General features: G+C 38.1%; 1 protein-coding gene across 1 annotated transcript; it reads right to left on the bottom strand.

Moving 5' to 3' along the window:
• Positions 1-10,288: 10,288 nt before the first annotated feature.
• On the bottom strand, positions 10,289-13,345 carry ren (renin). Its single transcript, XM_030139337.1, has 9 exons — positions 13,269-13,345; positions 12,699-12,846; positions 12,199-12,322; positions 11,969-12,087; positions 11,686-11,882; positions 11,096-11,218; positions 10,851-10,992; positions 10,655-10,753; positions 10,289-10,552 (listed from the first exon to the last, which is right to left on the bottom strand). Exons 1-9 carry the CDS (start codon positions 13,343-13,345, stop codon positions 10,391-10,393), a joined length of 1,191 nt encoding a protein of 396 aa, XP_029995197.1. The 3' UTR covers positions 10,289-10,390.
• Positions 13,346-14,539: the final 1,194 nt, after the last annotated feature.

Raw genomic sequence — 14,539 nt, 5'->3', positions numbered from 1 at the left:
GTGAGTTCAAACCAAGACTGTCTCCACTGACAGACAGCCCTTATAAAGACCTCCCACCTCTCCTCTATTTGACAAGACACAAGGTCCTGGACATTGCAGACATGTGCTGACAAATTTGTTTCAAGTAGCATATAGTCTGGAAATTGCATTCTTGCTCAATATGAGTGGAAAAAAAGTCTAAGTGAAGTTGAAGTATTGAAAATACAGGAAGGAGTGAGTATCTAAAGCTGATGATAGCAACATCTGTTCTTGTACCTGAAATGTTATCCTTTGAAACCACTCTGCCATTAAAAAATGGTCCACATCTGAACTCTCAGAATAACAATTTTGATCGGAGGCGATGCACCCATGCTGTCCTTAGGAGATTAAAAACTGCAGTAGAATGGACCCACCTCTGTCTGAAACTGAGCAAGGAAAATAAAAGGCACTCTGGCTGGGATCGCTGTGGGGGATCTGCAGAGGTTGTCAGAGGAAGGTGTTGCTTCATGCTGCTCGTGGAATCCTGTACTTTGTATTTTTTTAATGTCACATTAGACCAAAGAGGAGTGTGGTTTGTTGTGTGAGTGGGTGTGTACGACTACAGACTTAAGTGAACACAACAGAAAGAGAGAGAGGGAAAGAGAGGGGGGAGAGGCTACCACAAACATGCAAATACACACACTTGCTAGCTATTTTATACAACAGATCAACAAACCCCAACAAAGGAAAACACCAAAAAACAACCCCACCAGTAGCCTGGAATCTATTAAGACAGGAAGTCAAATTCATCACTTCATGTATGAGGTATATATATATATATATATATATATATATATATATATATATATATATATATATATATATATATATATATATATGTATGTATGTATACACATACATATATACAAGTCCAGGATTCCTAACATTTTCATTTGTCCAGTATTTTAGTTGGACTGGTTTTGGTCTTTTGAAAATGTTCCATCTCTCATCCAATAGACTTCTTCATTTCTAATAACTGGTGGGGAAAACTTTATTGATAAACCTGCAGGGGGAGTGGTCCGTAGGAGTTTTTCCAAATGCTAATGAACTTAGTGTTAGGGTTGTAGAGAGAGTATGTCCCTGGGGATAGGGTCATTGGTGGGTATTGTGTGAGAGTTTCAGGGTCAGTGTCCAAATCCTTCAGGGGGGGTTTGTTTGATTTCAGGTGAGTCCAGATGTGAAAGGTTGTTAGTTGAAAACTGTTTGGGAATGTTGTTTAAAATGGTGTTATAGGTTTTTGACATGTAGTGTCTCAGACCACCACCGCTGTTCAGGGAAGGATTTTCCACTGTCACAAAAATAGCTTCTTTGACTCCTCTCTCAAACCATTTGTCTTCTCTGGCCAACATCCTGACATTACTGTCATCAAAGCAGTGTCCTTTTTCATCCAAGTGAAGATGGACTGCACTGTCTCGGTCTGAGGTGGAGGTTCTCCTGTGTTGAGCTATGTGTTTATGGAGGGGTTGTTTGGTTTCTCCTATGTATACGTCTGTGTATGGAATGTTAATGCCTTTTCCTTTTTCTGACTTTTCCTCTGTGTTGTTGGTGGGTTTTTGGTTCCTTGGTTTGGGTTTAAGGAAGGCCCAGTTAGGGTAGCTACATGTTCTCAGTGCTTCCGTAACGTGCTTTTCTTCCTTCTTCCCTTCAGACTCTCTAGGAATTTCTTTTGCTCTATGGTTGAGGGTTCCAATGACTCCCAGTTTGTGTTCTAGTGGGTGGTGAGAATCAAAAAGAAGATATTTATCTGTGTGGGTTGGTTTCCTATAAATGTCTATGGTTACTCCTCTGTCATGACAGAGGACATGTGCTTACCCTATCTGGGCCTTCCTTAAAGCCAAACTAAGAACCAAAAACCCACCAACAACACAGAGGAAAAGCCAGAAAAAAGGCATTGTCATCAGTGGCATTGAACCTACTTATTTTTCAGTCAGTATTGCGTATACCCACTTCTAAAATCCCCCTGATGCGCACCATTCAGTAGTATCTGCGAGCCAAATTGCCCATTTTCAAGCCATGACCCGCTCTACTCTGCCTTTAGTTAGCTAGTAACCGGTGCCTTCACTGATTAGATTGGTTAACTTTAGGCATGAGGACTGATGAGCCAATAAGAGGCAGAGTAGGGCAGGTCATTCTGAGGAAAATATTGCTAACTAGTGCTGACCATCTCTGGAACCTGATTGGACACCTCAGGTGCCAGTGCCACCCCAACTGATTGACAGCACGTCTCGTTGAAAGATATGCGATTATTGGAAATGCAAAGGAGAAAGAATAAATGTCTTTCAAGTGAGTGGCACATATGGAGAGAACCTACTTTCATGGAATATGTAATTCTGAGGTAAGTTTTAAGATGGTTTCCAAATGAGTCGCTATTTTAGACTACTGTCCATATGACTACACAGTTAGAGGAGAAGAGATGGTGTCGCCAATAGCTGAACTATGCTAGTAGGCTAATGTTATGAAAAGCTAGCATCCCATGTTTGCCTCATGTTGAATACATTTGACATTCATGCAGCTTCTTCTGTGACCAGTAATACCTACAAACTGCTCCTGGTCAAGTCATGATAATTGTATGATAGTGAGCAAATACAACTGATGGATTTTTGGGTAAACGAAATAGAGTAGTCTTACATGTCACTGTTTCTAAAACAGGGCGTATTTCCAGACTACTTAAGAAAAAAAGACAAAAATTGAGAGTATACCCACTTCTCAAGGGACCATTACACCACTGATTGTCATTCCATACGAGCGGGAGTCTCTGAAAAATTAGGAAGAATTTTCAACCAGCTCAATATCCCAGTATTTCTCAAACCCACCAATACCCTGACACAGGCTTTGGTACAAACCAAGGACCAACTACCTAGGGAGAAGGAAAGCAACATGGTCTATGCCATTCAGTGCAGTGAGGAATGTAGGATTTATACATAGGAGAAACCAAACAACTTCTCCATAAACACACAGCTCAACACAGGAGAACTTCCACATCAGGCTGAGACTGTGCAGTCCATCTTCACTTGGGAGAAAAAGGACACTCCTTCTATGACAGTAATTTCAGGATGTTGGTCAGAAAAGACAAATGGTTTGAGAGAGAAGTCAAAGAAGCCATTATTGTGAAAATGGAAAATCCTTCCCTGAACGGAAGTGGTGGTCTGAGACACTACATATCAAAAACCTTAAACACTATTTTAAACAACATTCTCAAACATTTTTAAACCACCTTCCACACCTGGACTCACCTGAAACCAAACAAACCTCCCTTGAAGGATTTGGACAGTGACCTACCCCTCTTGTCAACAACCCTGAAACTCACACACAATACCCACTAACGACCCTACCCCAAGGACACACTCTACGAACCTAACACTTAAGGTCATTAGCATATGGAAAAACACCTACACAGACCATTCCCCCCATGGGTTAATACTGTAAGTCCAGTTTCCCTCACCAGAGAGACGAAATGTTTTCAAAAAAGTGATAAACCTGTCCAGTTGAACCAAGAACTACCAAGATGAACTACCAAGAAGAACGATGACCTGGGCAAATCAGAACCTACACAGACATCCAGTACTTTAGGTTTCACCCATGTATTAATAATAGAGCCAACCCCTCCACTTTATATTCATCTAACTGTCATAGTTAATGTAGTTGCTTTGCAGATAAATGTTTTCATGTAAAAATGGCATTAAATACAAATACATTAATAAACAGATGTAGAACTGATGTAGACTTTCAGTTCAATTCAATATTATTAATATATAGCACTGATCATAATACAGTTATCTCAGGCCACTTCAGAGATTAAAATCAAGTGCCAAAAATATTATACAGAGATGGGATTTCATTTCTGTATAATAAAAAAAAATTCCTGGGAGCTTGCTTGAAGACATAGCAGGAAGAAAAACTTCTTTTAGGCGGAAAAAGACAACTGACAAAACTGGGCTCCATTCAATGGCATCTATTAAAAGTCATAATGAATTACATAGGTCATAAAATCCCAAACAATAAACCAAATGAAGCATATGGGCACAGAAGACATTTAATTAGAGATTAATGTATAACAGAAAGTAAAAATGATTTATCATGGATAACAAAATAAAAAGAAATTGATCAATAAAATGTAATAAAATCAATACACTTACACTGGCTGATGGGATAATCTGTGTATCATTAACCAAAATCACATTTGATGTTTATTATATTTCTTCACCAGCCTATATGCTAATATTTAACACAACTCTGACAAAAAGTGGTTTTATAGTTTTTCCTTTATGTCATCTTCTGGAAAACAATAAGAAACAGGTAGGTGACTCATGCTGTACTCGTGGGTATCTAATATTTAGCCGGATCCAAAAAACAGATCCAATTCATTAAGTCACAGACCCTGGGTACAAATGCTTGATGGGCCCCTGTGGTCAACATCACCTGGTGATTGGTCTTTAATGAATAAACCATGGCCAACAGGCTTTACATGGAACAGTCTGGATTCATTATGGAGTATATTGGACCTTACTGGAAAACAGTAATATCATAAATGGGTTTCATGTATGGCTACCAAAATCACCAACAAATCAACATTATTCATCCACAGACTCTGTTACTCACTGAACACAGTGTAAAGGTCCCTGCTTACACACATCTGTGTGTTATGGAATCAAGTGTTCGCCTTTAAGCAAGAGCTCACAGCCAGTTTTTTGACAGTTGTCTAATAATCTTTGCGTGCTGCCTGATCTGATAGTTTACATTATAGCTCTGTAAGCTTAGCTCTGTTTTAGTTGCAAAACAGCCACAGTAAAACCACAAATCACTTCCATTTTCCAAATGGTTTATATTGTCAGTAACTGCACTGAGGATCTGTTTTGAATTGTCCAAATAAGTCAAAACTGTCACAGTTTTGTCTGAACCATGGATCAACAAACAGTGAAAAGTAAGAATAATAGCATCATGTAATAACCTAATAGCCTTATAAACACACTACTACTACTACTACTACTACTACTACTACTACTATTACTACTACTACTACTACTACTAATAATAATAATAATAATAATAATAATAATGATAATAATGGATTAGATTTCTATAACGCTTTTCAAGACACCAAAAGCACTTCACATTATCGATCCATAATTCATTCGGTCATATAGAAAACACACTGCGATTTCAGTATCAAACTCCATTTTTTTTAGTGGTGGTGTTAGTTTTCCTCACCATGGGAGCCCAGCAGAGTGACTCAATACTCCCTTTAGTGGCCACATAGATCTGCTACATCATAGCTATAGTTCATAGATCTATGATCCAGTACATTGACATTGTTGGCATAAACTTTAAACTTTTTTTAAAAAAATCATACTAATTATAAATTATGTAATATTTTACATCGGCAATACCACATGTAAACCCTTTAAAGCAGGGGTCATCGAGGAGATTTGTGTGAAGGCAAGAATTTCATGGGGGGCAGATTTGATTGTACTATTAAATTGCTGAAAATGCTATTTGTACATGTAGACCAGTAGTATAAGAAAATTGTTTTATTGGTGAAGCAAATATTACAAGGCCAAAATTTTGCCTGTATGTATTCTATTAAGGTAAAAATGAATGTGGTTTTGATTATTACACTGAAGGTGTTTGCACATACAGTACTGGGTACATGACTCTGCTGCTCAATACTCTACGTGTTACGCCATTTATCATGTATCATGTCATGTCATTTATTATGTTTAGTGTCTTTAGCTTAGTAATGTATATGCTGGTTTTTTTTACCGAAGCAATGTATTTATTTATTTTGACTTGCAGGTTTTTAAATTAATTTGCTTATTGATTACGTGTTGTTATTACTGTTTTTTGCTCGATTTCATTTAGTGTTGCGCACTGGTCTAAACCAGGATCTCAGAAAACAACTTTTGTTCTGTTCTCATGTATGCGCAGAACTGACTGACAATAAAACCTCTTTGAACCTTTTAACTGGTTAGTTGTCTATTTCACTGCTGTCTTTAACTTGTTCCCAGGAGCCCTTGAGAATTCCCTCTGGATAATCTATCCTGGTCAACAACACCAAACACATCCACATAAAACACACTGTCTGCAAAATGACACACCTTCTCACCCAAAGACCTCAACCATAAAACCATCACTCTAAGTTCACTTATCATCACAAGTGACCCGCGGCTCAGTCTGAGGTCACTGACTTGTAAACGTACACAGCAGCGCTGAACAAGACACCATGTATATCATGTGTATAAAAGCATGTTCACATCTACTTTCCCTGTTTGCTTGTGTTCCTGTCTGCCTGTGTGTTTATCTGTTTTGTATGTTTTCATGAGGCACTGGGATAATTGTGGCAACAAATTGCCCGGTTCAACAACAGTAACGATTATGTATTTATGAAATTCTTTGTTGAATTTTTATCATCTCCTGCAGAGGATCTAAGGGTTAGTTAGATTTGGGATGATGGGGCTGTTATGGATCGTGGCTCTGCAGGTGGAACTGACCAATCACAGCAAACTGAGTCTTTTGGGAGGACAGGGGAACATCTCCAGATTCCTGTGTTGAAAGGAAACACATAAATATGCAAGCAAATAACATTCCACCGGCCATTTTATTGGAAACTTTAACTATTTCATTCTTGCTATCTACTACATTAGACATGTGTCCAGACTAAATGTACTATATTTGTGATAATGGCACAAAGTAACCAGTTTTTTGCCTGAATGTGTAGCCCTATGTGACTATAACATTAAACCATATGATGATTTTTATGCATTAGCGGTAATAACCATGATCAGTGTTGGGAGTAATGTGTTACAAAAGTAATGCATTACAGTAACAGATTACTTTTCGCTGTAACACAGTAGTGTAAGGCATTACCTATCCATTTTCAGTAATATCTTACTTGGTACATGTTCAAAAGCTCACTTTTCGCCCATAATTTAATTGGTGATATGACAAAAAAAAAAAAAAGAACAACAAGACCGCAAACAGCAAAAATGCAGCAGGAAAGTTCTATTTCCTGTTTGTGCTCAGCCAATGGGTGAAGATGGTAGAAGACAGTCCATTGGCCACATGGACATATGCCCATTACTAACCCTAACCCTGCTTTACAGAAGCTAGATAGCATGATCCCAGTGATCAGTAATGACAAGGTAAGCTAACGTTTCTATGACTAGCTAGAATTCTTTATTGATTGCAGATTTATCTACTGGCTTTCTCAGCACTGCGTCCCATGTTTGAACATATAAAATGTTGGAAAAAATGCAAGCGTTCCTGCCGATTTTGAACATCGTAGACTGTAGTGTTACTTACTGAGCTATCTGTCCACATGTACTTCAGGGTGCAAATGTATGCCTCCCAAAACTCTCCTATTTCTTGTACTGGGGAGGGGGGGTTGATATTTGACTTTGTGTGTGCGTGTCAGTTATGATGAGAGACTTTATGTAACTCAAAAGTAATACAGGACGCATGTAATGCATTACAGTTCTGAGACAGTAATATTGTAAGGGTAGGAATTACTTTTAATAACAGTAACAAGTAATCTGTAATGAATTACAGTTTGGAAGTAACTTGCAAAACACTAACCACAATATTACTGTCACTGAACAAACCAGAGAGGGGAGTTACTAATTACCTCTATACGTCCACTATGTTTCACTGCATTATCCCTCCTAAATAGATGAATAAATTAATAAACAAAAACATAAATCATATCTACGTATTCACAAATTCTATATAATCATAAATAATATTCTGCCTTTAAGGTGCTTGTTTGACTATCGATTTACAGTGGATGGGTGTACCTTGGTAAAAAAAGAAAAAAAAAAGAAAAGAAAAAGTAATGAATAAAAATATCCATGTGGCTATGTTTTAACTTAAGGGACAATAGAAAGTTTAATGTAAGCCAATCATTTTCTTTTTTAATAATTCATGCATGTAGGGGTTAAGTGAGGTTCTCCCACATTTTTGTCCCAAACCCCCACACCAGTTGTGTGCAACAGTAACCATCCAACAGTGGTTAAATAGCTGGTTTACCAACCAGTCAGAACTAAGAAGTCTCTTTGATGAGAAGTGAACCATCCCCAACAACTACCTTCTGCAAAATGCTTAAAATGACTATGACCTACCCAACTGAGAATTTATTTGACTTGTGGGAAATAACATTTCCAAAAAACCCCATCCTGCACCAATAAAATCTAATCAACTGTGGGTTTCTGACTATGTCCTACTCTGTTGAATATTTTAGATGTGAACAGAGTGGTTTAAGGCTTCAAAAGAGACATTAAAACCGTGTCTGATTGTAAGTCGTATTTTTGGTCAGATTTATACTGTGTTTTTTATATTGTCTGACTCTGCCCTGAACACCCATTTGCGACTCAGCCAAATCACTGAATAGAAAATTCAGATTCAGAACATTGTATTTATATCCAAGGGACAATGCAGTTTGCAGACATGGGACAAAATTGCAGCTCATACTACGATGGTTGGCAAAAAACTGAGATCTTTTTTCATTCAGCAGTAGCCCACATTTGTTTCTAATAAACCATTTAACATTTTAAGCATTGCTACTTTTGCCTCAATTTTTCAGATGTTTCACCCTCATGTCAACAGGAAAGGAAGGAGTGGGATTATTTATAAATCATGTTGTAAAATTCAACTATATCCTCCATAGTAAAATATTTAATTGTACATCTGTTGTTGCTGCACAATTCCATTTATTGAAAGGAACATTTAACTGTGAGCTTTAATAATGAGCTACTCAATTTTGTGAATACTGGGAAAATGGCTCATAAATAAAATATGCCCAAGAAGAAAATAGTAAAATATTTAAAATGTCTGAAAAGCAAAGTAAGACAAGGTTTTTCTTCAATGTGTAATAGCCTAACACTTCAGTACAGCAAAACAATAATTACTATGTCTCCGCTTGCGGACCGTAAATGTGGTTTTAAATGGAATTGTACTGCTGTTTTAAAAGATCATAAGTCATAGTTACACATCAGAAATGTAGGTCAGAAAAACCTCAAGTAACACAACACTATTATTTTTTGTCAACTTAGATCCAAACCCATAGTTACGCAAACATTTTAATTTCAACTACTGACAAATAGTTGTCAAAAATAATGCAGATTTGGTCTTGTGATGTCTGCTTCTGGTTTTCGGCATTTGCCTGATTTGTGGTTTGGAATGAACTCCAGGCTGAATATTTCTGTTGAATCAGTGAGAGAAATGTTTTTGCAGGGGTTTGAATATTCTGTTGATGAAATGCCTGCAAAGACAGAGCCACCCTCACCTCCCTGTATATTGTCAAAAGGTAAAATACAAAAAAGACAATTCATGGATGTGAGAGCAAGGACACATGACCTCCTCAGAGACTATTACTGCCACCCCGTCGTAATGTGGCCGAACCTTCCTGACCCACTCAAACAAAGCAAGACAGAAAGGTCTGACAAGACCATCTGATGGATTTGTGATATTCTATTGTGTTTCTTATCTATATGTCTCTTCTGCAAGTGCTAAATATGTTGAGTCAGTCCGTACATCCCTCTGAATATGCATGCTAACTCTAAATAGCTGGGGTTTATCTTAGGATGAGCCTCAATCATGAAACTTAACTCAAACAAATACAGGAGTGTAGAAGCATTTCCAAGCCAAGCATGACAAACATTACCCAGAACTTTCTTCCACTGTAACAGAAAACTGCCAGAGTCTAGAATCACACACAAAACCAAGCCATCTGATGATTGTGACATAATCATACTGTAGGCGTTGGTATCTTACAGATCAATCGCCACTTAAGAAAAGTAGTGTGTGTTACTTTCACACATTACACAAATGTGAGTCAATTTGCTTTACATATCATCTCAGAATGGAAATTTTCCACAGTTAGATTCATAAAGACTGCCACATGTTTATGTTGCACATGTGCTGGGGCTAATTTTAAAAAAAAAATGCAATGCCAATCTGATTTAACTGTTATCTGGCATAGTAAGAAAATGCATTTGACAAACTCTGAAAGAAAAACAATGTCGATATCACAGCAAACACGCTCATAACAAATGGAAACCAAGTAAACAAGTTTATTCTTGTTCCGTCAGTAGAATACAGATTTTCATTGTCGCTGTTTCATAATAATCAGCAGTCACATGTGGATAATCTTTGCATTTTCTGGTAAAAGCTTATAAATGGAAAAATGTTGGAATGTTTTCAGTGCAACTGGAAGAAAAAAACAGAAGAAAGGTATGCTGCAAAAAATTCTGCATCCTTGTACCCTTTAGCATTCTTTAAAAGACACATTTAGATTCATCAAAAAGCCACTCAATATAGAGGACTGGACATTTGCAATCAAGAGAAAGGCCAAGTAAAATGGATGTTGTTTGGCTTCTGTTCACACTGCTGTGGCAAATCCTATCCGGTTATTGCGACGGTCAAATTCTGTGTAGTAGCGGGCAATGAAGTTGGCTCCCAGGATCCAGATTGGGCCTGTAGGGGGCGGCACATCCAAGCCCATGAAGGTGACAGTGCAGACATCCCCTTGAATCTGTGATTGCTAAAGCAAAAAAAAAAAAAAAATCATCTGAGTTTTATTTTCAGCCTGAGTACTTAAAGAATAACAAATTAATATTAAGTTAATATGCGTCATCTTGCTTACCCATAAAATATAGTCCTCATGAGTGAGTAAGTATTCCTGGCCACCCAGATGGAAAGTGACACTGGGCAAAGTCTTCACAGTGTCACAGTTAACTTTGTACTGAGGACATAAATGAGTGATGACAGCTTGTAAATTTTGCCCTTTTTTTTTTTTTTTTTTTTTGGCGGGAAACAATGTTGGGAGTGTAAAAACTTACACCGCTTTCATCTAGCTGTGCTCCGATGGTTTTCATCAGCACAGACACAGACGAGGCAGGGCCTGTGATGTAGGAGGAGCCTGTGTCGATCACAGCTGTGCATCCTCCTGCACAAAACATCATCTCTGCTCCCACAGAAACACTGGAAAAATTGAAGAAGACAGAAAGAAAACAATATGCATGTTGCTTCAGAATGGGTGTACATGTATGATGAACAGTAAAACAAGATGAGGCAATGATCTTACCCTTTCATAGTAACTTCCCATGTCCCTTTTTCTCTGGTATCAACATAATTGAAGTTTCCAGTGTAGTAGTTTGGGTCAGTGCCACCCAGTACCAGCTCTCCACCTGGTGAGTGTTTTGGGTCCCTGAAAATGATAAACTGCTTTTCATTGTTTACATTTTTAAGTACACTCTACTTTTCATCTTACCCTTTTCACTGGTGTAACTGTGACTTTCTAAGTTATGTGAATTTAGAAGGTTTTCAAAAGGAAAAGAAAACACATGAGAAAGGCTCATCTTTTCCCATCCAGTTTGTTTTGGATGTGACTGAGTACATTCAGGGGTACAAATGTGTAAGAAAACAGACATAAATTGCTGTCTGCTTTCTCATAACACCACTTTGTCTTGTCTGGCCCATATCCAGCTTTAGCACTCTGGGTGTTCTAGATTTTTCTTCAGCTCTTGTCTTTCTTTTCTCTTCTTGATCATCATTACATATATTTTCTGATACACCCTGTTGTTAAAAAAAATCCTGCATATTTCCTCATATATATGAACAATGATATGGGTCAGAGGATCTTGCTGAGTGATATTTTGACAGATTTCAACCCACCTGCTGTAGTAAACAGAGAACACCTCTTCCTTAAGGACGTGCTGAGACATGATACGGTCAAAGACTGGTGTGATACCATCAATGGCCCTGTTGGGGTACCCCATTCCCAGGACTCCATCAAACTTAGCAAATATAAAGGGCATGGCAGACAGAGATGTGGCTTCAGCAAACACTTGCACCACTGGAATACCCCCCACCTGCAGAACAATGAGAGGGTCAAGTGCTTCTTTCACAATATGCTCCCTGACGATGGAGTGATTTCTTTGGCTGATTTTTAACTCACCACCACCACATCCTCACTCAGAAATCCCCTGATATTTCCAGATGCATACTGGATGGAAAATCCCGTTCCATTCTCAACATACGTCCGAGATTGCGATGCGTCATACCTATTGTGAGTAACTGAAAGTTCAAAATTCATTTGAGTGACAAAGCAAATATCTGGGAAGTTTTCCCATTCTTTTATCTACTTGCTAGAAACAGTCTGTTGTGTTTGCGTAAGGTAATACTTACAACAGGCAGTGGAGAAAGGTGAGCAGCTTTGTGAAGGCACCCATAGGTTGGCTGAGCCTGTGTCGAACACTACATTGAACATCTGGGCAGGAGAGCCGATGCTGATTTCTCCATAGTATTGTGTCTGTTGGAAAAACATTTACATTTATTATTCGCTCAACTAAAAATGCTTTAATGCTTGTCTAATGTTATTTCCATGTGCACAAAGATGCACCTATAATTCAAGAATGTTATTTTAAGAGCATGACTGCTAAAGAAAAACAAAGGTTCTCCAAAGGTGAAGGTAACGCCGTATTATAGTCAGTTTGACATTCATCCAAGAGGCTTCATCTGCTCTGAAAGCACAAGGATGAGGGGTTATTTTAACTCTCAAGGCTAGGGTCTGGTTTATTGTTACAAACGCTGCAAATCAGAGTGTATGTGGTGTAGTATTAGCACTGCAAAGATACACAATGTCTTATAAATTGCCTTGTAAACAGGTATATACAGTACAGTCTCACATCCAAGTAGTTGGTTAGAGGGGTGGGAGCGGTCCCGTTGCTGGTATCATCTGAGCTCTTCTGGGTTAGTTCACTCATCACCTGCTCTGCCGAGACCCCCAGCTCATGCAGTGTCTCTCTGATAGATGACATCTTCTTCAAGGTGATTCTGAAAATACAACAGAGAGAAACGTTCTTCAGAAATTGAATTACTGCTGGGAAAAATGTATACAGTGACTGAAAAAAATGCTCAAAACATCTGTGAACAATATTTTTCATGCTAAATATCTGATATATATATGTCTGGTCATCTTCCCAGTATAGCAGTGAATGTTTAATAAAATACAGAGTGCGCTGGTTTCAGTGCTTAGCCAGAAAACTGATCAAAAACACATGTTAAACCAATGCTGAAAACATTTGCCTTTGTAATGAGCTAATAGCATGTGTTTGTTTCCCTGTCTGGTCTTTGTTTTCATATTTACTTTCACTACTTATTAGTGTACTAGCAACTATTACTTTAGATGCATGCAATTCTTCATCATGGTGAAAGGGACAAGAGGCTTGTATTTGGTGAAAAACATAATCTCTTACCTGTGCAAAGAATGACTTGTTGTCAGTGTTAGTGATAGAGAAACCCAACACATCCAGTAATTCACCATGAGCGACATTTTGACATCGGTAGCACAAGGTCAGTGATGACGGCACACGTTTATTGAGTCTGTCTTCCACACTGTCTATGTCTCTAACTGGTCCCTTGGCTCTTTTTATACCATGTCGTCTTCCCTGGAGTCTCACCCATGGGCCGCAAGTTAGAGCTGGGAGCTTTCCAAAAGGTGACTCCCCACCTCCCCCACCCCCCTTCTGTCAACCCACCCTGTGATAAACAGGTCCCAGTGAGAGGTCAGAACTTCGACCTCCTAAAAAACACTAAAGACAGAAAGCAGGGGTGCAGCTCTCCTGGGAGTGCTGACGTTGTTGGGATGGACACCTTGTCTGCAGCAACTTTTAATACAGTTATAAGTTAAGCAATATGACTTTAACTACAGTTAGATTCTCTTACATTATCACAGAACTTTCTGTGTTGGGTTTTGGTTACAGTAATTGTCCAATTTTTTATTCCTATATCACTCTTTCATTTCTGTTATTTATTGCATCAATGTTTCCCTTTCATGACAGCTTCAATGGTATTTACGGGAATGATTACTTTAAATTATTACTCTGAATCCAGTGCTTTTACACTAAGGTTGAAGGAAGTGATGTATATCACCCACCATCGTGCAACATATTTTTAATACAAGAATTTCAAGATTTGTATTTAACCCTAATCCAAAAATGCTTGGACATGCATGCATTTAAGCAAAGAATATTCCTAAATAACTAATTATGACGAGTTATGTGCACTCATCATTATTCAGCAACACTTAAAACAATTCTCTAATTGTGTGTATAAATCATTCATTCATTATCTGAACCCGTTTCATTCTCACTAGGGTCGTGGGGGTCGTTGGAGCCTATTCCAGCTATTTATGGGTGAAGCTGGGGTACACCCTGGACGAGTCACCAGTTCATCGCAGGGCTGGATGTATGTATGAATGAATGAATGAATAAATAAATAAATAAATAAAATTGTCATTGTTGCTCAAGAAGCAGTATAGATGTTGCAGAACAGACATTATTTTTATATATCATTAAGTAAACCAATATATATAAAATAATGTATGTTCTGCAACATCTGTTCTGGAGCATTTAGGATAGTAAAACTTTTAGTATCCTTTACACTACATGTCCTTACCATTTGAAATATGCTGTTGCCCCTAAGGTTGGAATAACTTTGTTTTCAGACATATCCACTTTTTATATTT

The sequence above is a fragment of the Sphaeramia orbicularis genome, chromosome 7 (assembly GCF_902148855.1).
Source record: "Sphaeramia orbicularis chromosome 7, fSphaOr1.1, whole genome shotgun sequence".
NCBI lineage: Eukaryota > Metazoa > Chordata > Actinopteri > Kurtiformes > Apogonidae > Sphaeramia > Sphaeramia orbicularis.
The sequence above is the reverse complement of the archived record's forward strand: the minus strand, read 5'-3'. Positions and strand labels throughout refer to the sequence as shown.